The 27,813-nt window shown below is 35.9% G+C and overlaps 1 protein-coding gene across 4 annotated transcripts in view; it reads left to right on the plus strand.

Annotated features, from left to right (window-relative positions):
* Positions 1–26,764, plus strand: part of dzip1 (DAZ interacting zinc finger protein 1) — an 84,614-nt gene extending 57,850 nt beyond the window's left edge. For all 4 annotated transcript variants that reach the window (XM_051926777.1, XM_028799554.2, XM_051926778.1 and 1 more), the window contains 7 exons: positions 193–338; positions 911–1,112; positions 12,164–12,293; positions 16,092–16,324; positions 17,192–17,322; positions 20,305–20,467; positions 26,324–26,764. In XM_051926777.1, the coding sequence (XP_051782737.1) occupies positions 193–338; positions 911–1,112; positions 12,164–12,293; positions 16,092–16,324; positions 17,192–17,322; positions 20,305–20,467; positions 26,324–26,409 (1,091 nt within the window). In that variant the 3' untranslated portion in view covers positions 26,410–26,764. The remainder of the gene's footprint in view (positions 1–192; positions 339–910; positions 1,113–12,163; positions 12,294–16,091; positions 16,325–17,191; positions 17,323–20,304; positions 20,468–26,323) is intronic.
* The last annotated feature ends 1,049 nt before the right edge of the window (positions 26,765–27,813 follow it).

A 27,813-nucleotide genomic window follows, 5' to 3' on the forward strand; every position in this document is an offset into this window, starting at 1 on the left:
TGTATGCTCCCCTCAGAAAAAGTACACACAGAAAACATTCAAGTATCAATTTAATGCATGTTTTTTTCCTTTGTTCATAATTGATTTTGGGTAAATTTTAATTGTCATTGCCTGGTGTGTTTTACAGATGACATGCTTTGTATGTTTTTTCTCTGTTTTGTATCTGTTTTTAACAAACCTAAATTCTTTCAGATTCTCCTAATATTTCTGAAAAAAGGAACAGTAGTAACAAGCTTCTGATTGACACCTTAAGAAAAAATCCATCTTTAACTAAGGAGATACATTCTGTACTGGAGCAGACTTTGGAAGAAAAGCTGGAACTCTTAGGTGTCAAATCAGTAAGTAATAGTCTATTTCAAAACAGGAGAACAATTTGTACCCATCAACAGCCTAAGTTGTTTTAAAATTTTAAAGAAATGTCTTTGTTACATTTTATTACAGTCATACAAATGACAGAGTAGTGTTGAAAAATGCAACAGTTCTTGATAATCCTTAAAATCACAGAAAGTACTTTCAATGTTTTCATAATTGCAATAAACATATACAGTGACCCTCAAATTTTAAGTGTGCACTGACTACAAACCAACATTATTCTCTGTGACCTTTCATTATTTATTTTACATGCATTGAAGTTTGTCACTTAACAATAGTTTATTTATCCTGATTCAATTAATAATCAGCAGGAAGAAATATTTTTCTCTTATCTAAACTATGTAATGCTATTCATATATAAAGTAAAACGTTGTGATTGGTTGCCTAGTCTTAATGTACATTAAATCCTAGTTTAGTTTTTTTATTTTACAAAATGTATTGGAAGTGTCATGATAAAACATAAAAAAAGAAACTGTATATGTAACACCTGAATATACTGTTTTTATGATGTTGTTAGTAACTTTACTGCCTTTTCTAGGGATCCAGAGGCATCTCAAATGAACAACTTAACAAAATAATGAGCAAAATGAAAGTATATAGACAGAGCAAAGAAAAACAGATGCCCAGCTTTCACAGTATTAGAGAACATCTTGGCAACCAAATGAATAAGAAGGCCGAGGAGAGAAATGCGTCATTAAACTCATTTGTGCCGAGCTTTGACTCTCATCAACCAATATCAGGTATGCGATTTAAAGTTTAGGTCAGAGTCCATGATTCCCCCTAAATTCTTTACCTCCGTCTTGACTTTTAAACCTAAGGGATCAAGTTTGTTTCTAATATCCTCACTATTTCTGTTTTTTTCCTTATTTAATTTGAGAAAGTTTCTACTCATCCAATCTGTAATACTGCTAAGACATTGGATCAGTGATCCAAGAGTGTCATGGTCATCAGGCTCTTTCAGTAAATAAAACTGTATGTTACTTCATAGCAGTGGTAGCTCACCTTATGCTTTGAGTCTGAGCTAATGGAAGCATGTACTTTACATTGATAAAAACAGAGAACCCAGAATTGATCCTTGTGGTACTCCATATACAATATCATGGGTCTCTGATATGCAGTCACCACAACTAACAAACAATTTTCTACCTGTTAATTAAGACTAATTCGATTTAAGACACTGCCGGAGAGGCCCTCCTATTGTTTATGGTGATTCATAAGAATACTGTGGTCTGTGATGTCAAATAATACAATCAAGTCTAAGAGAACACGAAGAGATACACGGCCTCTGTCCACATCAACCCTTCAAATCATTTCCTAATTTAACCAGTGCAGCTCCTGTACTTTGATTTGTTCTGAAACCTGACTGAAACTTGTCAGGAATAGAATGTTTATTCAAGTAATCATTAAGCTGCATAAAAACGGCCTTTTCTAGAATTTTACTTAACAAAGGAAGGTTAGAAATTGGTCTAAACTTGTCAAAGACAGAAGACTCAAGATTACTTTTCTTGAGCAGGGGCTTAACAACTTCAGTCTTTAGACAGTTATGAAAGACCCCCATATCTGTGGCTCAACAGGATTAACTTTGGGGGGTATGTATGATGTTATTTCTAATATCATTTATTTTGCTTTAAAAATATACTAGAAGCCTCACAAGTTTCACTAGTAGTTTTTAGGAGGCATTCCATTGAGTTAGCTGGGTTTAGAAGGTGATCAATAGCTGAGAATAAAACTCTTGGATTAGCAGCAGTATCATTTATAATTTTATAGAAATAGGACTTCCTCTCAAGGCGGACTGTGTTGTTATTTTCAGTTATTTTTGCCTTCAATATTTCATAGTGTACTATTAGTTTAGTTTTTCTCCATTTATGCTCAGCTGTCCAGCATGTTCTTTTTAATTCAGACACTCTTTGGTTCTTCCAAGGTATGATAGTGCTGGGGGATTTCTTAACAGTCTTTTCAGGGGCCACTATGTCAGCTGCAGCTCTCACTTTAGCATTAAAATGTTTCACCTTAATGGTTACACTATTAGCATTATTGAGGTAAGCACTACAATCACTGATTGTTTAGAATATTAGCAAACACTGAAGCTGCAGATGTATCACAATAACGTTTTCTAACAATATGCTTCTCATTAGGTGTAGTTATCAGTATTTCTACATTAAATAATTTTAAGAAAAAAAGGTCTAATATACCAACATCCACAACCTGCCTCATATCAACTTTTAATGCATTTGAAATCACTAAATCCAGCATATGTCAGCCTTGTGTGTGTATTGCATTTTTGTTGTACCCAAAATGCAATAAAGAATATTGAGAACATAATGTTTTACAAGATTATTCAATTTATATAGAAGCATTTATTTTCCAAAAATAAATCTAAAAGTGTTTTTTTGGTGGGCAAGATTTACCATCTATTAATGATTTTCTTTACAAAACACTACATATATGAGGTTTGCCTATTAAGTAACAAGATTGTGTTTCTATTTCTTAAACAAAGCAGTGAGAACTAAATATCTGTGTCTAAAAGGAGATTAACAGAGATGGCTGGATGGTATTGAAGGCACTGGAGAAGTCAGAAAACAAAATCCTCACAGTGCTGCCAGCTTTGTCCAGATAAGAATAAAAGCTTTTGGAGTATCTTTGTCTGATAGGCAAATTGCAGTGGGCTCAGGTGGTCTACCACAAGAGGACTAGTCTCTACCTGTATGCACTGCAACCCACCATGAGAGCAGACTGTTAATCAATCTTATTTGAGAGCAATCAAACATTGTCCATTACAGTGGATGGCAGACCAGTTCTGAATGCTTTCCGCCTTGACATTACTCATACACCAGCTGTTTGCCCTCTCCATCTTTGCAGAAAAAGTTCTTGCATTAAAGTGATTTATTTTCTCACATGCCTCTTACATTCCCAGGTGTTGCATATATAAGGTTAGCCTTTGGCTTCTCTTTGTAAACACCATGGTTTGTGTGCAGATCATTGGTAAATTGTAACATCCATTTTTCTTATTTCTAGTGGCTACTATCAGTGACAAGCCAGAAGCCAGATCAAATCTAAATCTAATCAAAACTACTAACTAGTTAAACAAACTCAGAAACAAAAAGAAAAACAGTGAGAACACGGAACTTCTGTTAAAAGGCTGCTGCTTGCACAGTGCCTGGAAGTCAGACACATAACATTCACATGCCCATTTGGTCCAGTTCATGTTTACAGATTGTATACTGTATATGTTACCGTCAATGTGTGAAATTAGGTATTGTGTAGGATGCCTAGGAAATCTAGCCAAGGAAAATGGGACATCAAAATATGAAACGATTAAAATGTCAAACATTTCCTAGGCATTCTGTGCAATGCCAAAAGGCAAACCGGCAAAGTATAAAATACTTCTGCTAGTGACCAGTGTTTCCTCTAATTATTTTCATAGAACAGAAATATGAAGTGCAATTCAAAAGGCCATTCTAGCCTTTCTTGCTGCAACAAGTAGTTTGTTTAATAAGGAAGTCCTTTACTTTATTTTGTATTTCTTTTTTCCTTTTCATATATGTCTTTTCAAAATCCCTTTTCATGACTCATTTTTCATACTTTGCTTAAATAGTATTTGTCGTTATGTATAATGCCTAGGTATTATATACAATGCCTAGGAAAATTATATGGGATATTAAAGTAACAGACATTTCATGCTTTGCCTAAAAACGCATTCTAAAGATTTCCTAGGTGTTCTATACAATAACTTCTTTTCACACATTGCCACTAACATATACTAAATATCCTAGAACTGTAGATAGATGTAGACATAGATATAAAAACATATTTATAACAAAAGGTTTATGAGGCCATTATTGTTATATATTTATATCTGTATATCCATTTTGCTTTGTGGTTATTTTTTATATGTGAATCATTTAAAATATAATTAAAAGGGAAGTACACTCCCTGGGTCACCTTATCCGTGCATTAAGCAGATCTTCCTGTGGTCGTATTCCATTAGTGTTCAAAGGGCTGTGTCACTTAACTGCAAATCAGAATTTTCAAGTGAACATTTTTGGAATGCCCTTTAATATAAAGTGTGCCTCTTGGATTGAAGACAGGCTCTTTTCTTTGTAGCATTTATTATGCCCAGAGAAAAATATGGTTCTTATTGCTTTTTTTCCCCCTTTTTGACATTTTACATTTAGCTTTTTTGACATTTACTGTATGAATTATGTGAATTTAATCACTTCTTTTAGAGTTTTACATGTAGCTTATACTATCATCAATCTCCAAGGGAGCGGAGCCATCGCTGTCATCACTAGCAAATTGAACACAGAGTTTCTTTTAAATGTTTTTTTAGGCGCACTAGTAAATTAGGCAGGGATAGGGAGAAGAAAGTTAAAAATTCAATTTAATTCTATGAACCTTCATCTTAATCACATTATGATAAGCAGATGTAGGAAGGTGGGATGTGTTTTTGGCTACTGTTAAAAAACAGTACAGAAAAAACTGAAGGGCACAGAATGTCAACATGCCAGTTAAAGTGATGATATGTTATTTAATAAATCTGTTTATGCATTTCGACATTCACAGCTCGAGGGAAAGTTATTGAACCCAACAAGAAATGTAATTAAAAGCCAAAAATATTCTGTATGCTAAGTTTATTCTGACTGTTACAAGTTTAAATATGTGTGCATAAAACAATCACAATATAAAATATTGTATGCCTCCTTTGAGAAAGTACAGTTACGTTGCTTGCACGGTTTTGTATAGGGCTCTGAATCTGAAACAATGTGATCAGCTAATGTGTATATAGCCAGTGAATGCTACTGTTAAATTTACTGTCACAAGGGCAGGAGGAGATAAACAAAGGGAGAGTATGCTCCCTAATAAGCACATGTGTTGAAAGAGATAAAAGAAATGGATCTGCCTCCTTAGGCTCCTGTCTTCTCCATATTACACACTTTCCAAGCTTTAAAATATTACAGTGAATATGCTGCTCTACTAACCATCCCACACCTTTAGACTGAAGTCTTAAACTCCACTCAGGTTAGATGTTCTCCCATATCAGCTGCTATCTGGTTTGGCTGATGTTTATGCCACCAAAGAGAAAGTGTTCAAAATTATGCCTTTGCTTTTCATGGCCTTAAGAAACACACATTTATTACATGATGTTGTAAAGTGTTCACACATCTGAGGGATGTAGTGTGGAAGATGTTATAATGATTCATAAATTAAATGTTGTCTATGTAATTGCTCTGAAGAGGACACTATTGGTATTGGTTTATCAGTTGCACCTTCTTTTAGTCCATAGTTAACATCCATCAATCCATCCATTTTTTGTTCAGGGTCAGAGAGCAAAGTTTATATAAAATACAGTATGCATAAGAAAAAAAGAAAGCATAGAAAGATCCACAGTATTGTATGACACAACAAAAACACCCACCTATTCATATTAGGCCCATTTAGTGATGCACACTAACTTGAAAATGTGTTTGGTGAAAGGGAGAAAAGCATACTTTGAGAAGAGAACCATCTCCCTACCACACATAAGGAGAACATTTAAATTTCATACACTAGGAGTCACTGCCCAAAGTCTAATTCGGAAGCCCAGGTTTTATGAGGACATAGCATTGCACATTGTTCACCTGAAATTGAGGTAAGTGCATTTAAAACTGAAGCCAGGCAGCACATCTCTTTTTAGGAATCTGGAAGAAATAAGTGGTATAATTGAACCTGTGCCAATTTTTTAAAAATGATGAAATGATGGGACGGGCTTAGCTATTAAATAAACAAACAGAATTAGTGGAGTGAATGGCATCCTGTCAAACATCTTGTGTTCTAATGTTCTTAAACATTTCAGTCAGAACATTAGATCATTCTTCCAAAATGACATCAAGTCTGGTTTTGAAGGTCTCTGAAGGCCTACTCTACCACAGCACTCTGTAGCTTATTCCATATATCTATTGTTCTCTGTGTGAAGAAAATGTTCCTAATGTTTGTGCAACATTTACACATTATAAACATGCCTCCTCTCAATCTCATTTTGCTTAAACAGAAAAGGAACAACTCCTTTAATCTTTTCGCATAACATATCCTCTGTAGACCTGGAATCAGCCTGGGTGCTCTTCTGTGGACTTTTCCAACACTGTTATGTCCTTTTTGTAGCCTGGAGACCAAAACTGCACACAGTACTCTAGATGAGGCCTCACCAGTGCATTATAAAGTTTGAGCAGAACCTCCTTGGACTTGTACTCTGCACATTGTGCTATATAATAATAATAATTCATTACATTTATATAGCGCTTTTTTCAGTACTCAAAGCGCTATCTACACAGGGAAGCGAACCCACAATCTTCCACAGTCTCCTTACTGCAAAGCAGCAGCACTACCACTGCGCCACCTAACATTTTGTTAGCCTTCTTAATGGCTTCTGGACACTCTCTGCGACTTGTTAGTGACAAGTCCATTTAAGTTCTTCTCATGATGGGTACTTTCAATTTTCAGACAGGGGTACATCTGTATATTTATGCCAAGATGAGGCTGAGAAACGTGGCTTGAGTCAACCTGTGATTCATTTATTTTGAGGCAAAATAGCTTTGGCAGACGTGATGGTACTGTACATGGTGGCTATTTTATTGGTAAGGTAACTGGCTGAACCATGCAGGTGGCCTGTTTTGTTCATTGTAACAGCAATCATGCCCCAGGTAACAACAGCTACCTGTTCAGGCCCTGGCATCTTATGCCTTTTCCTGATTGTCAGAAGACAAAGGGGAGCCACTATAATTCTGCACATGATCTTGCACTTTCAGTTGTGGAGTACAAGCAGATGCTCTTGAATACAGATGGTGGTGGTGTTTCCATGCATCAGGTGAGAAGCTGCTCTACCTGCCAATGAAGGTCTGCAGTATTGTAATTGCATAGGTTGATTAGCAAAACTATATATGGATGTTTCAGGTGCATTCACTTATGCACATTTACAAAATGATTATCATTTATAAAGGTTAAATTGCCTATAGATGGGCGTACACCAGGTTTTATGAATCTGAATTACTTTTTTTTTTTTGCTGTATGCATTTTCCTGTTTTTTTTTTGGTGTGTGCGTATTTTCACACGGGAGTCTTCACAAAGTTTTATAAATGCGTGCACGAAGATTTGTTTTTATTTCAGCCTATTTAATCTAAGCAGCATTTCTCCCTCTACAATTTCCACATCACTCAGTGCCTCTTTAGCACTCCTTATAATTATCGTCGTAAAGACTTAGTAATTCTTAAACCCTGTGTGCATTTATGTTTGTGTGTACATATGTATGTATTTATGCATATGTTGTGAATGGCAGAGGGTGCCTGGCAAACCAGAAGACAGGACACAGATGGTATTAGTTCAGGCTAGACATGCTGGAAGTATTCTTTTCACATAAATAAGAAGACTGTTTGAAATCCCAATTGGGATTAAAATTCTAAACAAATTGTAAGTTAAACCTAGACTTTATTCTTTTACTGAAGTACCCAGAGCCTCCTCACATGTCAAGATCATGCCTAACCCAAAGTTTACAACAAACTTTGGATTTTCTTTCTCAGAGTTAAAACAATTACAGCAATGTGTATTTTGATGGACACTCAGCTAAGCAGAGAGTATATTATTTCCTTTTGTCCACTAAGGTACTGAACCAACCCTTAAGATGGCAGCCTTCTCTCTTTAAATAGCTAATAATAATGGGTCTCTAGTCAAAGAATTCAAGAAATGTATGTGAAACAAGACCATCTACCTAATATAGACTTACAGGATTACCCAGGTTCAGCTGAGTGCCACTTCCTTTTTCTTTGTTTCCTTTTTTCTGTTTTTGGAATCTTGCACTATGTGTCCCTCAGATTTCCTGCACTTCCCTGACAGCATATTTAACTATTAAGTGAGACTTTATACCAAATTCATGTATTATTTTGAAGCTGCTATCAAAGTTCTGTTTTTCTTAATAAAAGTAACTTCAACCTACTGCAGTTGCTGAATTATGTAAAATAATTCTTAACCATGTAGGATCATTTTCGTATTGCTTCTTTTCCTTCCGTATCCCACACTAGTCCTCCCTGCTAGTCCACAGGCCCTACAGTACAAAACTATTTCTTTCTTTACACCATTTCCCCTCATGTAGGATGAGAGTCCAAGGTGGTAAGTGGATTGCAGTTGTTTCATTGTATAATGGTACGACTAATCACCTGGCACAAGATAACTCCTCAAACTTTTATCTGGTCAGTGCACTATTAAGCAAGCTAAGATGAAACACTCCAAATTAATGCTAGGCCAACAGGCGCCTAGCAGCGAAATCGCATGGGAAAAAGCAGACTAGATTATCATTTGGCACAAAGGGTTGATAGTTCAGCATGATTTTTTTTTAACCGTTGCCTGTTTGCTAACTAAACTCATCAGTGAAAAACACAGAAGAAGGCCAAGTCAAAAATTTCAATCAAAATTAAGATTAACATAGGCAGAGCCAAACTCAAGGTCAAGAATGGGAAAAGGGGGCCAAATACAGGAAGTGCAGAGTTATCATTTGTGAAGCTTCAGTCCCCACTCAGCAGCTTGTTTGATACTAACCTATCATTAAATCCACAGAAGTCTTTTTCTTTTCTTAAAATTAGGTTAAGAAAAATACACTACATAGTTTTTATCTTTCTGGTTCTTATTGATTATTTTCACGTTTTTTCTCTTTATTATTGTTTGCCACTAACTTAGAGTCACTCCTTCCACAAAACATACTTTAGATCTAATCGCATGATTTCATCACCTATAATGTAAAGCAAAAGTAATCTTGTAGTGCATGGAGATCCTTCAGCTTAATTTGGGCACTGAAGCCAACTGCTTTGAACTTGGTACAATTTTGCACAGTGGCTTTTGCATGGTAATGTTGCTGGGATTATTCATAGCTGACCATATACAGTTAGGTCCATAAATATTTGGACAGAGACAACTTTTTTCTAATTTTGGTTCTGTACATTACCACAATGAATTTTAAATGAAACAACTCAGATGCAGTTGAACTGCAGACTTTCAGCTTTAATTCATTGGGGTGAACAAAACGATTGCATAAAATGTGAGGCAACTAAAGCATTTTTTTAACACAATCCCTTCATTTCAGGGGCTCAAAAGTAATTGGACAATTGACTCAAAGGCTATTTCATGGGCAGGTGTGGACAAGTCTGTCGTTATGTCATTATCAATTAAGCAGATTAAAGGCCTGGAGTTGATTTGAGGTGTGGTGCTTGCATGTGGAAGATTTAGCTGTGAACAGACAACATGCAGTCAAAGGAGCTCTCCATGCAGGTGAAAGAAGCCATCCTTAAGCTGCAAAAACAGAAAAAACCCATCCGAGAAATTGCTACAATATTACAAGTGGCAAAATCTACAGTTTGGTACATCCTGAGAAAGAAAGCAAGCACTGGTAAACTCAGCAACGCAAAAAGACCTGGACGTCCACGAAAGACAACAGTGGTGGATGATCGCAGATTCATTTCCATGGTGAAGAAAAACCTCTTCACAACAGCCAACCAAGTGAACAACACTCTCCAGGGGGTAGGCGTATCGATATCCAAGTCTACCATAAAGAGAAGACTGCATGAAAGAAAATACAGAGGGTGCACTGCAAGGTGCAAGCCACTCATAAGCCTCAAGAATTGAAAGGCTAGATTGGACTTTGCTAAAGAACATCTAAAAAAGGAAGCACAGTTCTGGGAAAACATTCTTTGGACAGATGAAACCAAGATCAACCTCTACCAGAATGATGGCAAGAAAAAAGTATGGAGAAGGCGTGGAACAGCTCATTATCCAAAGCATACCACATCATCTGTAAAACACGGTGGAGGCAGTGTGATGGCTTGGATGTGCATGGCTTCCAGTGTTTATTGATGATGTGACACAGGACAGAAGCAGCCGAATGAATTCTGAGGTGTTCAGAGACATACTGTCTGCTCAAATCCAGCTAAATGCAGTCAGATTGATTGGGCGGCGTTTCATGATACAGATGGACAATGACCCAAAACATACAGCCAAAGCAACCCAGGAGTTTATTAAAGCAAAGAAGTGGAAAAGTCACCTGATCTTAACCCAATTGAGCATGCATTTCACTTGTTGAAGACTAAACTTCGGACAGAAAGGCCCACAAACAAACAGCAACTGAAAGCCACTGCAGTAAAGGCCTGGCAGAGCATTAAAAAGGAGGAAACCCAGCATCTGGTGATGTCCATGAGTTAAGACTTCAGGCTGTCATTGCCAGCAAAGGGTTTTCAACCAAGTATTAGAAATGAACATTTTATTTCAAGTTATTTAATTTGTCCAATTACTTATGAGCCCCTGAAACGAAGGGATTGTGTTAAAAAAATGCTTTAGTTGCCTCAGATTTTTATGCAATCGTTTTGTTCACCCCACTGAATTAAAGCTGAAAGTCTGCACTTCAACTACATCTGAGTTGTTTCATTTAAAATTCATTGTGGTAATGTACAAAACCAAAATTAGAAAAAAGTTGTCTCTGTCCAAATATTTATGGACCTAACTGTACATCCAGGTATTTATCACTGCCATGGATTTCTTTTACATAAATGTTCCAAAGGCACTCTGCAAATAGTTCAGTGAATGTATATATTTATTAATTACAATTCAGTGGAGTGGCAAATGAACTCTCCATTTTACTTTAGCTACTCTAGCTAGACAAAGACAATTGCTAGCTTAAACAGACAGAGTTAAGCAAAACCACTAACGTATTAAATCATACTTTAGACTGTGGAAAGTTATTAGGAAAGTTAGAAACTTATCACATGATTCAAGATACGCCATGTTTTAGCTGAGGCTAAAGGAAATCCTTTGTTCAATGATAGTAATGAGCATACATATGTCTACTATGTGTAAATATTGCATTGTAGACAGCTTTCCGCTTAAATTGCAAAAGTTAGAGTATGTGGAGGGTTGTAGCAGTAATTCTGGCAATCTGTTGGAGCAGCACTTTGTTTTGCTGGTTATTTGCAGATGTTGGATCCCATATTTTAATTCTTGGATCAGCTTTTATTTGAAGTTTGATTTTGCCACAACTATTTTATACATTAAATTGTGATGTTTTGTTTGTTTGTTTTTTTTGTATTTTTTAGTTTCATGTCTCTTCTGTTTTTATTTCTTACTGTTATTTACTCACATATGGATAACCATGTGGTTTGGGCAGCCATCTTAATTCCAGTATCCAAAATAGATCATCTTACTTGCTATGAAAAAAGTCTTCCACTCAAAACTGAATTTTTTCATTGTTTGGTGTTTGTTCTCCTTCACTGTTCAAAAACATGCTGTCAATTAGAGAACCTTTATCAAAATATTTTCAGAGAAAAAGTAACAACTAGGGAAAAGTAAGTTTTTATACTTCAAAAAAAAAAGGTATACTTGTATTACGGTCTTGCCTAATTAAACTGACTAAAATTGCACTGATTTTTTTTTCCTGTTCTTAGGTAATGCAATAAAAATAATACCTGTTTAAGCTAGGAAATCATTTACCTGTGATGTGCACATTGTTTGTCTTGCATTGAAAACCAGAAACTGCCAAACAATAATCAAAACTAAGAAAAAGCATTGTGCAGTTTAAAAAATCGTGTTCTGTGCACTTATTTTTTATTTATCAATATTTCTGTTACTCTTACTACTTACTACAGTCCATATGTTATATTTTTCATTGCTTCTTTTCAACTGATTTGAAAATATTTATATTCTGTGACACAACAAATATATTCTGTATTATAAGATAATGTAGTATTGTACATGTAACTGTGGTTTAATTTTATTTTCAATATAGGAAGGCAAAGAGCTCAAAGCTTATCATTAAATGAAAGGCCACAGCTTGTAAAACAAAAAGTGAAACAGCAAACGCCACAGCCAGCTCCGCGAACAACAAGCATCAAAAACTTAAGGACTTCAACACCAAGGTATGCTCAGTTAACCCAAAACATTTAAACATTTCTACTTTTTCCTCACTGTGAACCACCAGATGCATAATGCAGAAACACTTAAGGTATATACTCATGTATAAGTCGGGTCTTGAAACCCAAAAAATTGATCATAAAATCAGAACCCGTCTTATACGCCCGTTCAAAAATGCAACACTACAATTTTTTTTACATCTTCTTGCCTCCTCCAATCTCGCACCAGTTTCTCAGACACATCGAATTTTGTTGCAGCAGCACAGTTACCAATTTCTTTCACTACTTCAATGACTTTTAATTTAAAACCAGTTTTATATTTACATCTGATTGAATGCTCCATCGTAGATAAGTGGTGTAAAGGTGGCTTCAGAATAGTCCGGGTATTACAGTGTGGTTACGTAGGCACAAGAGAGAGAAAGAGAGAGAGAGGTTAGGAGCACACGCTGATACAGCGCATTGCCACACCACACAGAAAAAAGGCAGTGTGCTCTGTGGTTACTCTCTCAGGTGGGTGTTAGCATATCATAATCCCATCCCTTGTACCAATAGCGTGAGTTTTCCACATTCGATTTATACGACCAACATTATAAAATACCAGAAATTATACTGTAAACTCAAGTCTCGTCTTATCTGCGGGAGAACTTATCTGCGAATATATACGGTACTCTGAATAGTGTACTCTTTACATGTGTTATTTTGTTTCTTAGATAAAGTTTTGTATGTATTTACAGTTATGTGAAATGCAAGTGCTTTCTGTACTTTTATATATTAAGACATAAGTGACAAGCATGTAGTCCTCACCAAGTTCTGAAGTAAGGTAACCCATATCTCAGGGGATTCCTTCAATATGATGTATTTAGCTCTGAGAATAATTCTGGTGACTCTTGGAACTTCTGGTTAGCCTGTGCTTTCAGCTTTTCAGGATGTCCAAACAATGGTTTTGTTAAGTAAACCAAGCTTCTTAGTACATATTGGGTACTTCTGAAAAAATATTTTTGTGTTTTCAAAACAACACTACAGTGCCTTATCCTACTTATTTATGGACATGACAGTGTAGTGTTCATGTTATTGAAAAAGCTAACAAAAATCACCATTGGTTAACAGTTATACTGATGTTGTCTGGAGGAGTATGTGCTAGACTTGGGGTGTTTGTGTTGTATGTTAAGGTACTGTTGTGGCTGGTTGTTCTACTTACAAAAAAGTTACTGCTGTAACAATTACATAAAAGACTGCATATTTGTACTGCTTATAAAATGAATCCTAACACAAGTACAGTCAAAACATTTTCAAAAACCTATGAGATGTGGATGAAGACAAAGAAGCAGAGGGAATTAACAGAGCAAAGCATTGGGTTTATTCTATGTGTCTGAGCAAACTGCTCATGTTAGAGAATTGAAATATTTTAGAGCAATGCTGCCAAGTAGCCTCTTATACAAATTTCTGGCTCTTCTTTATCATTTGGTTTGAAATGAAAATAAGTCCAGACTGCAGAAGTTATGCTTGGCTTTGAAATAATATCCATCTTCAGGGATATCCTTTGTACTGTAATTTCCAAAGTCATTAATGGCACAGGATCTTTTTTTTCTCCAAGGTACTGTAACTGCCTATAGGCTGCTTAGTCTTTTAGTGTTTATTGCAGATGTATTGTTGTACCCCTGCTAATTTTAGAAATTAATATTGTAATCTCTACTGCTTGATCATGTCTTACCAATGCAGGGTTCTCTGAGTCATTGTTTGAAATTTGCTGTCCAAAAAAAAGCTAATTCTGCCTGTCAACTCATATTTTACATGAAAAAGTGTTGTTTACTTTTCATAAAAATGACTGTCATTGATTTAAACAATAACTGAAGTCAACAGTTATTGGTCTAAATGCTTTGATCATTTTGTAAATAGAATTTTCTCTGTCTCTCTCTCCTTTTTAATGCATTTTTGCTGTAAAAATTTTGCTTAGTCAAAAGTTGTCCATAATCATCTAAAGCATAAAGTTAATCTCCATAAGTTGCGTTTATTTTTATAGGAACTGATACATGCAATACATAAATAAATTGTCTAAGATTCCTTTAGATACTTCGATGTTAATGTTAGGAGTTTGGATTCTTCTGTGAGTATATTCTGGTCAGCACATTGACTGAATTTTGTGGAAATTTGAACTGTTGATAGAGCACCGGTGATCATCAGGGGTTCATAAAATTGTTTATTAAATTCATAGATTCAGAGATTAATTGATTCATTCATTCCAATGCGAAACTATACCAAAATTGAAAATGGCACAATACCACATTCTGTTCTAGTTAGGCTGAAAATAAACAAAAAATAAAAGAGTTCACCTCCACTATCATCTCCTCAAAAGGAGCTCAAGTTTTCTCCATCAGTCCCTGTTCTTTTGCATTCAGAATGGCTGAAAGGTGGTATTGTGCTGAATTTTTAGGCAAGGCTCGTTTCTGTGCAAGGAGGCAATCGTGCTACACACAACTTCTGTTACCATGTGACCATTATTTCTGTGTTATGGTATGTCATCATAAACATGGCTACAAGCATTTCCATTAATTTTCAGGTTAGATATCTGGAGAATCTGAATGGCTTCTTAACGTTTTTTTTTTTTATGTCAATCCAGCATTTTTTTCTGTATCAACTTAATACTGTTACTGCATATCGAACTGCTGCCATCCCTAGCCAAAGTTGCTTAAAGTTCTTCAAATGACTGCTTTATGTGAAATCAAACTACCATACATTATGGAATGGTTATAAGCAAAACATATAAAAGGAGGGAAAATAAAGGAAGGAAATTGTGTGTTGGTTTGTAAGGCCATAAACAACTTGCTTCATGTGTCAAGGCAATTATAATTTTTGCCAGAATAATTTTTGGCATCAAAGCGTCATTAAACTTTGAGATTGAGATACTAAAATGCCTAGCAGTTAGAACTGCTCTTGAAATTCTTAAACTTACAAATTGCGAAAATGCCTGTTAAAACGTACTACTTATTTTTTTGTATAGTGCTCTTTACTGAGTGCAGGCACAGAGAGCTATGAACAATTCTCAGTTAAAATACACGTATAGATTGTACTAATTACTAAATATAAAACTGGTACACATATAAATACAGATTTGTTATTACACATGGTAAACAAGGTAAAAACAGAATTAACAAAAAAAAACATTTGTCCATTAATTAATTGATGAATTATGGCCAGTTGACAATGGAAAATATTAGATTTGTAAAAGAGAGAGTCAAAAACAAAGTCACAGTCCTGGATACCTCAGTCACCTGGCCGCCTACCTCCCCTCGGTATTGTATAGTGAAGTCTGTGCTGGCCATGAAGTCTAATGAGAGAATCTTTCCATCCGATTAATCTAACGCTCCTTTATCTGAGATGACTTTTCCATACACGGGACAGCAGCCTGGCAGTAGAGCAGTGGCACCAAGTGCCATATCCAGGTACCGAGAAGAGAAACAGAATAGAGGAGGGTTAGTAAGGGTTTATAAATATTGTATTAACTTACGTTTTTGTACAAATGACTAAGAAGCATAAGTGCAATATGCACAGCTAATCGGCAGCTCTAGTCAGGCTATTCTTATTGCAGAGGTCTTGCTATTGTCTACTAGGTATATCTGGGGGTGTCTTAATTTCACACCAGGCCTGTGGAACACCAACACAGAACACTTTGTAATTACAGTTAATAATTAGGGGTCTTGCCTCCAGCTTCTTCTCTGTCTGTCTCACTGCAGTGGGGTTTCTTTATTTTTCAGACCTTCCATATACAATATATTAAGTAATGTGTATATTTCTTATTTTATTTAGGACTCCTCCATTCAGCTCTGAAGATGAATCAGATGAAGAATATATGAACAAGGTTCCCATTCAGGCAGAAGCTATGTATTCAAAAGTACACTATCCTGAAACATCAAAAGCAAGTGTGAATTCTTTTGAAAGTGATAATGACTGGACAGATGTTAGTGAAATGGAAGAGATTGATCCTGGGCTTTTAAGTAAAAATCACAAACAGAACAAAGGTGCAAGAGAGGCAGTTTCAAGTAAGTTTTACTTCTTTATTCTTAAATACAGAATATCAAAATAACGTTATCAGTGTTTTAAGACTACATCTTTCTAAAAATAATTGTGAAATGGATGACACAATAATATTTTTATTAAGGGATCTCTCATTAGTAAACTGTCAATTGGCAATGGCATCTTAAGTGAACCAGACTCATTCTTCCTGAACATTTGTCATGACATGTCACCAGAACACATCCAGCAATTGTTGTTGCCCTTAGTGCTAACAATAATCTGGCAAATCTCTCCATGAAAAAAGCATTGCTTTTTGCTCCATATTTACAGGATACACTATGGTTCTTCATGTACCTTTTTCAGATTTGCAGGTTTAGAGAAGTGGATGGATGAGTAAAATACATTTAACACAAACAGAAGGTTTTAAGCAAGATATTTTTTCAAGAGACTGCATTTTTGTATATTTTACGTTGTTTTGAAGGGTGGCACAATGGGGCAATGATTAGTGCTACTGTCTCACAATATTCAATGTCTTGTGTTCAATTCCTGATTCTGACACTGCTTCAGGAGTTTGCAAATTCTCTCCATATTTGCATGGATTTTTATCGGGTACTGTCATTTCAAGGACTCCAGTATTAACATAACTGGTGATAGGATCCCAATGCCTAAACTCCCTATAGCTCTCAGGTTATGCAAGTATGTTAAGAAAATGGATGGGTAGATGGAATGGTTGATGGAAGATTGCTTAAGTTGCACAAATACATATTTTGTTCCATTGCAAAACCATTAACTTAGGTTCTGATTTATTTACACTATATTGCCATAAGGGATAAATATAAATGGCAATATATACTGTAGTATAATAAAGAATTGATTAAAGTGGTATTTTAAAGGTGTTACTGTGAAGGAGCTGACAGATACTATTGAAAGACAACTTGCCAGTCGAACAGCTGTGACCAAGCCTGTGGGAGGTGTAGATGTTGTGAAAGTACCTGAAAAGAAAGAAGTAGCAAAAGAACTAAAGGTAAGAAATACCGTCAAAAATAATCATTAAAGTGGTTTAAGTTGTTACATTTAACATATAATATTTTAATGATCTTGTGGCCAATAGGGGGCACATCTGAGCACTCTGACTCGAAACCTATATAATGTCAAGGAGGATAAATGCATACAAGAAAAACGTTTATTATATCAACAACAATGCACAGAAATATACAGGATGTTGGAGACTACAACACACAACAATAAGGAAACACAACAAACCAAGACTTTCTGGGCCTACCTAAACAACAGTACAAGCCCAGTCAGTTTTGTAGGTTGGCTGGCCCACATCGCACCCAAATGGCTCCTTGATTATTCTATTCCTGCTCACTCCTTCCACCTTCTCTTGTTCTTATGGTATCTGCTTCCTCCTCTAGTTGACCTCAGAGCTATTACAGATCCCCTAACTGCCAGCTTAAGTGAGTGGTCAGAAGGAGCTTTTTAAAGCTGGGTCAAAAACTACTTCCAATGAAAGTCCAACAGTCACCTCTGAGGTGAGGAATAGTGTTTAGGAATTTCTGGAACTGTCCTACCAGAATTCCTCTGAGCAACACCAGGTGTCACTGCAATCCTGGACCTTGAGTTATCCCTTGAAAGCCCAGACCGGGCTGTCTGTCCTTTTGAAACAGGAGCAGGATACACAAAGGCTAATGGTTGTCCCTACTCCCATCTTTTGTCACTGGGGATTCCTTATATTTCTTGCTATTCACCACTTTTTCCATCTACATCTATGCCCTGATAACCACTGGGGATCTATCTATTACTGTATGCTGTGACACAGAACTCTATGTTGGTGATAGTCTAATGTAGCAGTTCTCAATCTAAATACACATACTCAAGAAATGTAAAAAAAGGTAATGAAAATTGGGAAAAATATTCACATTCAGAGAACACTGATGGTAGATGGCCCTTAAAAAGACTATTTGTTATACAGCAACCAAACCATCTCCAGCCTTGGTTGAGCATCCACTCTATCACTCTGTCCAACCCATTAATAGTTTATTCATTGGCTACAGTGATATCAACATTACAGAACATGGTCTGAGAGAGGAATACAATTAGAGGAGAAAAACGAAAGAAAACATCATCAGGTGGAAAGTACACCTCATATTTATGCATATCCAAGATGCTTCAACAAGCTGAAGATCAATTCACTTGTGCAATTTCACAAATGGCTGCTGAAAAATCCTGAAGAACAGTAATTTTGGCGTAATAACAAGGTAAAGGGTAGCCAGTGAGTTAGGAGAGAGGAGGTGGATCTTCAATTCAAAAGCTTGTACTCATATGAATGTACTTCACTGTTGTGCATGAGGGGATTTTCCAGAAAAGGTTTATTTCGTAGTATTTTATCAAAACATTGTAAGTATATGTCTGGATATCTGACATTTGGATTATGCAAGACAAGGAATTAGAGATTTTCTTATGAATGTTTTGATATTGTTTGCTGCTGTTTAAATTTGGTCCCCTTTGGATCAAGAATTTTGTTATCTTCTTTCTTCGTGAAAAGATTGCAAACTTTTCTTGCCAAATCTAAAACTAAAACTGTTATTCAACATAAAGGCTCTGTGCCATGAAGCAGGCTCAGCCTTTGCATATTTGAGTTATTTTTCTGCTTTTTTCTTACCTGAAGTCCCTTTTTTTCCCTTTTAATCTTGTGTTAGTTATGAGTTTTTATCCTTCTTTTGATCTGAATTCACATGTAACCCTGCAATTTTTGTATTTGAAAAGCATTTCTGATGTTTATTTCATATACCACAGTACTGTCCCTAATTAGTTAAAAGAAAGCATTAGGCATATATAGGAAAATTTAAATGATGCACCCTCACACAAACTATCCATAATACCTTGTTAAAGTTCACAGTAACAGTATTTGATAAAAACGTTTTTTGCGTGGGGTAGACTTTAGTTTTGCCCGAAAACAGTTCAGCATTTAACATTTTAAGACCGAAAAAGTGGTAGTACTTTGTAACATTTCAGTTTCTGGAGGTGGTATGTTGAGAAAAAAAGTCCAGGTTTAATGATAGTCCGTACACATCCAACTTGGGCATCTTACAGTTCATCTACATCCTCCACTTCATGGAACAACTTATCTCAAAGTCAGAGTCAAAGCGGACTTTATTGTCATCTCAACCATATACAGGTATACAGATAGACAAAATTGCGAAGCTCAGGGTCCACAGTGTAACAGCATGACGTGCAAATAAAAAATTAAATTAAAATTAGAATTAAAATTAAAACTTAAAATTAAAATAAAAAATTAAGATTAAAATTAAAACACAAACAAGACAAGACATTGTGCAAAGACAAGACAAAGAAGTAACAGCAATATTGATGTGTAGTAAGTAATATGAACATTGATGCAATGTATGGTATTGTGCAATCTAGATGCATACTGTAAATATAATCAATAAATATGTAATATAATAAATGAATAATAGATATAGATAATACAGCACAGTGTGAGGTAGTACAGAATGGCAGCATGACTTAGTGTATGCTAATAGTTGTTTAAGACGTGTAAACAATGACAGGTCAGAATGTTTCACAGCAGAAGGATATCAAAGAATGTCAAAGTGCAGTGTGCAGAATACTTAAAGGTCAGTATGAGATCTTCAGTTCTTTTTTGTCCCCCATCACAAGCATAAATGCAACATAAGCGATTGACAACACAAAATAAGTGTTTCATTGCAATGATATTAATTGAAATGTATAATCATAATTATAATACTAAGAACAACAATTGGCAATTATGAATTTTATGGTAATTATGCATCCCTACCTTGTATATAGAAACAAATGGTTTAAGTATTTGGACTTTATATAGTGTGTTAAACAATGAACCCTTTGTTACATTAATGATCATTATAGTTTTAATGACTAAATGAACAGTTTTAAAAGAGAAGGTCCTTTAGAACATTTTATTGCAGGAAAATCCTGAAGTGTTTTTGTTTGTTTTCTTGATAAGCTTTCAGATGTAGAAGATGATGACTGGGATATATCTTCAATAGAGGAAAGCAAACCTTCAGTACCAGAAAAGAGCCAACCTGTCTTCAATGCCAGAAAAAGTACAGAATCAAATTCGTCTACCAGCATCTGGGGAACTTATACAGGAAAGGGAGGTAAAGAACGTGAGTAGTTTGTGTTTTTTACTTACTTTTACATCTTTATAAATGGGCTTCATGTATGCAAGTTTAGTTCTTGGCCTGGGTAATCCCTGTGTGGCATTGGCAAGTTTAACTGGGCTCAAGTGATATGATAGTGTTACCAGATTAACACTGACAGATGAAAACCCCAATATTCGTTTGGTGGTGAGCAATGTGTCCATTAACTTGACTTTCTAAGGCAGTTGTTTATCAAACATCAAGTGGCAAGCCTGAGTCCTTGTCCTGTCCATAGAGGACACAATCCATGGTGAGCCTACTAACCATGCAAAATAAAACCCATAATGTTGGTGTCATTCCCCATATTTGTTAGATTAGCAATGTAAGAAAACACTTTGCAAAGGAGGGTGAAACCCAACAATGAATACTGTAACCAGGCTGAAGTGAAGTACACCTTTTAAGAGAAGTCAAAATCCATTGCTTTGAATGAAAAGAGTCAATTTCTGGCTTGATAGTCTGTATCCTTGAGTGGGATCTGAGAAAGTAGGTATTATGGGCCTTCCCACAGATCACTAAGATATGTATGTTTGGTTAGTTGGCAACTATACAGTGGGAAAAAATGTCTGAGATATTAACAATTTTTTTCACTAACTGTAAAATATAAAAGCGAGCCAAGAGATGAGTCCTTGTCAGTCGGGGCCTCAAAGCCCAACCAATTTCTTAGTTACAAGCCGATTCTTGTTGGTAAATAAATCCATTATTTAATTCCATGGTTTGTTGGTGTTCTCATCCTGCCACAGCAGACGTTTTTTTTCTTTTGTCTAAGGGCACAATATATTTTTGGACCACAATAGGTTAAAATTACTCACACCTTCATCTTTCTTTATTCTCCGATATTTATATGATGGACACATGTTAGTTGGTCATCTGTTAGCTCATTTTACATCTCATTATTGTTTGACTGCTAATTAGGGAAAAAATAAACAATTAAACTGACTGAGTCTTTAAAAATTAGGACTTAAGATTAAGGCAAAGTAAGTCAATTAACAGCAAAAATTGCCCACTAATTAAGAAAATGGTAGGAATGAACACCGTCAGCCACTGCAGCCCTCCAGGATCTGAGTTGGACAACCCTGGTTTATCTATAATAATAAAAGGCAAAGCCCTCACTGACTGACTGACTGACTCATCACTAATTCTCCAACTTCCCGTGTAGGTGGAAGGCTGAAATTTGGCAGGCTCATTCCTTACAGCTTACTTACAAAAGTTAGGCAGGTTTCATTTCGAAATTCAAAGCGTAATGGTCATAACTGGAACATATTTTTTGTCCATACACTGTAATGGAGGAGGCGGAGTCACGTATCGCGTCATCACGCCTCCTACGTAATCACGTGAACTAAAAACAAGGAAGAGATTTACAGCACGAGTCACACACGGGAACGAAGGTAAATGACGTTAATTTTTGACTGTCTTTTAATACTGTGTAAGCATACATATTAACACATGTGCAATTAAACGTGTGCATTTACGGGGTGATTTCTCAGGCTTAAAAGCTCACCTTTTATCAAACGCGGGAAGAAAGGTAACTGACGTTGTTCACTGTCTTTTAATACTGTGTAACCATACATATTAACACATGTCCAATTAAACGTGTGCATTTACGGGGTGATTTCTCAGGCTTAAAAGCTCGCCTTTTACTAAAAAGGTAAATGCAAAACTATTTTCAATCAGTTTATTGAAACGCTCCCATTAAGGATTGCAATTACATATTCGCGAGATAAAAGAACGAAGTAGGGGGAAATGGAGGAACAGCCGCAAACAGCGAAGAGCAAAAAATTAATTAAACAATTGAGAACGGAGCGAGTTAAGCATACAAGCATGTTCATAAGGGAAACAAAGCACGGTGTAAAACGTAAGTTTAAATTAAGTTTATAGAAACGCTCCCGCTGCGGATTGCAATAACATATTCGCGAGATAAAAGTTTAATGAGAAGACACGAGGTATAAACGAACCACACGCCATGGCGCAACGTTAGGGGCAACAGTTTCAACCATTCTATGATCTGCTTCTCGCAACTGAAAGACGGCACATGGCGGATGTTAGCCGACTTGCTGACCGCAACGTTAGGGGCTTCAACTATGGCGCTGACGCCACATCTCAGTGCCAACACTTTGCAGACTGTACTTAAAAGACACGCCCTCCTCACTGGACAGTTAAAAACACCAATCAAACTAACGATGACATCAAGTATTACCCAATCAAAAGTAGGAAAGGAGGCATCTTCATAAAATGCGTGTGGGATGATTTGCATGAGACGCTGCTTTAAAAAAAAAATTATAAAAAAAATATGGGATAAATCCCGTCCAGTATTGATTCAAAACGGGACGCACAATTTCATTCTCAAACGCGGCACGATTCCGTATTTTAAAGGACGGGTGGCAACCCTACAGTGCCAGGTAACCACCCATACAATCAGATTGTGATTCAGACTAGGAATGCAATGAATGTAATTACCCCGATCTACATACAAGGCGAAAGTCTTGCAACATTCAAAGATGATGGTTTGGGATAAGTACACCATACAACATAAAAGAGCTTATGAAGCCTTGAACCGAAAAAAGCAAGATCTCAGAGATCGTAAAAAAAAAAATAGGAGGTAATGTCGTTTTACTCGCTGTAGATTTTAGTCAAACATTACCAGTTATTCCACGAGGGAGACCAGCAGATGAACTCAACGCGTGTTTAAAATCCATTCTTCTCCCACGCTCGGTTATATGTCGCGTGTTCTCGGGTAGGTGCACCAAAAAATGTATACATTTAAGCATGTAATGGGCAAACAAAAAATGAGGTATACCCGAAGGCACTGCAGTAGTACTTAATGTAACTTTACTTCTTAAATGTTAATGTTTTACTGTTTAATAATTTATACGCTTCTTATATGTTGTTCAAATTCTTTTATCAAAATACCACTGACAGCGCAATGCACAATAACATGGAGTGAATACACCATACGCATCCGCCCACGGCTGCCCTGCTGTGCGCAGATAGGAGTTGATTCTACAATAAAATAAAATAAAGATAAAAAGAGTAAAACAATCATCACCCATAAAGCGTGTGTGTGTGTATATATGTGTATATATATATGTTGATATGTGGATGTGTATATGTATATATATATATATATATATATGTATATATATATATATATATATATATATATATATATATATATATATATATATATATATATATATATATATATATGTAGATATGTATATATATATGTATATGTATATATATGTTTATATGTGTGTGTGTGTATTTTATATATATAAAACACAGCAACACTCATAACAATGACAACACAATTACATTGACAATCATGTTACGTTATTTTTAAAATGTTTCCTTTTTTTTTCATAACCTCTTTAACACACTACTTCTCCGCTGCGAAGCGCAGGTATTTTGCTAGTATACAATACAGCAAAATAATATAGCCACCTTCTTGGTCATGTTCCAGCTCTTGGGAGCTGAAGCCTATTCAGGCAGCACTAGGAGCAAAGCAGGAACCATCTGTACATGGCAGGGCAGTATATACTGTACATAAAAATATATACAGTATAATATTACAGATATTGTTGTATCCTTTGTACCTATACTGACTCCAGACAGACCAAGAAATACAAAAATAAAGATTTGTTTAAATAATTAAATATAATTGAGGGATTAACAATAAACAAACTAAGAGGAAAAGATAGGTAAAACGAACTTCATTCCTTCTAGTCCTAATTGTGGAGGTACTGTACCTATCCATCTACCCATTAATATACTATTTCTGATGAACTTTCCTACTCTAACTCTGTCTGCTTGTCTGGTTCACTTTCTCTTGGCTCTCCAGTTTGCCCAAATGGTCGGGTTCTTGCCCACACTTCACCGCCTGACTCTACGCTTTATGAGACATTGGCAATGAGGTGGTTTCAACGCCAAGATTTCTGATGCTACAGTATTAAGTGTTGATGGTTCCTCACATTCTTTTCTGGAATGGTTGTGTCTTCTGTTGGCCAAGAAGCACCTCTGGCATTTCCTCGCTGGCTCTACTTTCTGACTAAATGCTGTGCCTTCTGTGCCTGCAAGAATATCTGTAGTGTTTCAGTTGCCAGTTTACCAAGAAGTTCAATGGTCAAGTTAATGTTTGGCATGTTTACACAAGAAAGCACGAAAGTTGCCTTCTCAGTTGCATCCAATAGCAGACAGAATTCAAATAAAATGAAGAAATAGAGACAAGACAGGTTAAAACTTACACAGAAATTCCAAAATATTTACATCAGTTGAAAAACTAATTCTAGCAGTCTGATAGTGTGTTTTTACCTAATATGGCTGCAAAATACATATGAAAACTTATACACTTCAAGATTTTTCTGTTTTTTTAGTATTCCTGATAGTCCTTATTAAAAAGACATATGGCACTGGGAAGAAATGAATTTCTGGAGCGATTTGTGTGGGTTTTTAGAGCAACTCTCCTCCCTGATTTACTGACGTTGTGTTCTGTGTGTAATGGATGTCTGTCACCAGTTGAAATGATATCCAGTTTTTTCAACATTGTCCTCTGACGCACACTTACCAAACCATCTACGTCAGCTGCAATAACTTTAGCTGCATGTTTGATGATCTGCTGGAGCTTTTTAAGTTTTATTTTGTCAGATAACTAAACCAGGCAATGAAGTTGAAAGTGATGACAGAGTGGATCACACAGCAATAAAAGAACAATGAAGTCCCTGTCCGTCTGAGATTATGGAGAAGAAACATGCACTGATTACAGTTAGAACATATGTTTTTTGTATTAATTTCAACCTCCTCCCCCAGAACAGTAATGGGTAAACATCTGGTTTTGTGCCTCTTAAACGCAAGATATAATTTTATGGTATTTTGACATTAATAGTAAGATGGTTCTTATTGCATCAACTTACTAAACCGTTTATTTGACCTCTTCTGCAGATATGTGTCCTATCATCATGGTGCCATCAGCATAGTTGATAAAGGAACAGTGTGGACATTGTTCTGTCTCAGGTCACTTGTGTACAGTGTAAAAACTAATGGGGACTAAACACATCCTTGAGGAGCCCCTGTAGTTGAGAGAATGACTTTAGAAAAAGTATCCTGTACTTTGAATGTTTTTGAACAATTTCAAAGAAAGCCTAGAATCCATAATGTAATAAATGGGGTAACATTCATACTGTTCAGTTTCTCAATCAGTATGTGAGGCTGGGTGGTACTGAAAACTCCAAAACTAATGAATGTTCTGACATATGAACCAGGCTTATCAAGAAAAGTTTAGATTTAATGTAGGGTAAACAGCAGAGCATCTCCTACAATTCTGTTATTATCCAGCCATTATCCAACCGGCTATATCCTAACTACAGGGTCACAGGGATCTGCTGGAGCCAATCCCAGCCAACACAGGGTGCAAGGCAGGAAACAAACCCTGGGTAGGGCGCCAGCCCACCTCACAATTCTGTTATTACAGTAAACAAATCAGTGGTTATCTTAAAGTGACTCCATCTCTGTCATTAAAATTTTTTTTTACCAAACGTTCAAAGCATTTCATTGGAATGGAAATGATGTGTGTGCCACAGGTCTATAGTCAGTCAGACTGCTTGATTTAGAGACCTCAGTAGACCTATTGCACTTAGGTGGTGTGCTGCATACTCATACCAAGGAATATTTGATAGAGCTGTTAGCGATGCAGGGTTCGATGTACAACCAGAGCAGCACCACCTAGTGGCTAGTCTTGCAGTTTATTAACGGCAACTTACATTTAATTATCACATAACTGAAGCTATAGCAAGAAAAACCATATGCTAATGATTAATGTTGTTTTGACAGGCCTTCAAGAAGGTGATGCTTCAAGTACTCTCAAAAGCAGTCTGGTGACTGTAACCGACTGGAGCGATTCTTCAGACGCTGATTAGCTCTGACAGACTGGAACAAAGAAGAACTCTTAACGTTCCTGATGGAACAGGCTAAGCTCAAGCAGGGTGACGCTTTGTCTTGTCTCGACAAAGAATATATGGAAAGTATAGAAGATCATGATCCTGTTGGTCAGTTATTGAAGGCATAAAGAACCATTTCATTTGTAGAACTGACTTCCTACAAGACAGTGGACTCTGTTTTCATTAGTTGGTCAGTTTTTTTTTGGAAAAATAATTATTAAATAAGATGTTCTAACATAAATATATATATATTTTTACAAGACTAAGATTATATGTCTTAATGTAATATTACAGAGGAGAATTATATTTCCAATAAAATATAAGTGATACATTATGTTTTGATTTAATTTTTTAAAAATTCAAATAATATGGTTTTCCACCTTTTCATGAAATGAATAATATTGTGGTCCAGTGTGAATTTTGAAAACATTTGAAATAGTTGTATTCTTAACACTGTAAAAACATAATTTTCTGTATTCCCAGGGCTTTATGTGCAGTTGAGTACTTGTAAGGTACGTTGGCCTAACAGTGGTAGAATTTATTACCGCACTCACTAGGTATTGGTGAAATTCATTGGTAGAACAATAATTATTACATTGAAACAACAACATGTTCATAAACAACATCAAGCTCATCATACATAGGCCCCGTAAACACCGTATGATAGTAATAATACTAGTAGAGGTATTGACACAAGTAGTAAGAGTCGAAGTAGTACAAGTAATAGGATTGTCTAAGGGCAGTAAGACTGTTTTGTGCATGTCCGACCCACACTCCACACGTCTCCAGTGCCAGGACAAACTGTTTTTATTTAATTATAAAGCAAAATTTTATGCATTTTTTTCCACAACAGCACACAAGACACATCTTTATAAGATCACTAGCCACATGTCATTTTATATTTTCATACATACCATATAAAACTGTGTGCCTTATTTCTCAGAGATAAGTCTAATAAATTTTAGTGATTGCTTTATTGGTCTGAATTGCCCTTGTGGCACATTATAAACAGTAGAGTTCTTTGAGATTAGCAAGCAGATTCTGAAATGAATAACATTCAGTCATCTTGAGATCAGGAATCAGCCCCTACTGACTGCTACTATGGCATTCACTGTAAAATCAAGTCACTTTACATTCAGTCTGCATGTTAAACTCGTACATGTTTCCTATCTGTTCATAGCTACTACAACTGACCACTTGTCTGTATTTACTTTGCCAGCAAATGACATTGTCAGTTTATACACTGTTATATTACAGCATAGCGTAAGCCTGGTATCTTTTATTTCATCCAAGTTTTCTAGGACAAGAGGTGTTGGATGTTTGTTTATCAGTAATGATGATGTGCATTTCGTAAAAAAAGAGTTAATTTTGAAGAAATGTGAT

The sequence above is a fragment of the Erpetoichthys calabaricus genome, chromosome 4 (genome assembly GCF_900747795.2).
Source record: "Erpetoichthys calabaricus chromosome 4, fErpCal1.3, whole genome shotgun sequence".
In the NCBI taxonomy this organism is placed as follows: Eukaryota; Metazoa; Chordata; class Cladistia; order Polypteriformes; family Polypteridae; genus Erpetoichthys; species Erpetoichthys calabaricus.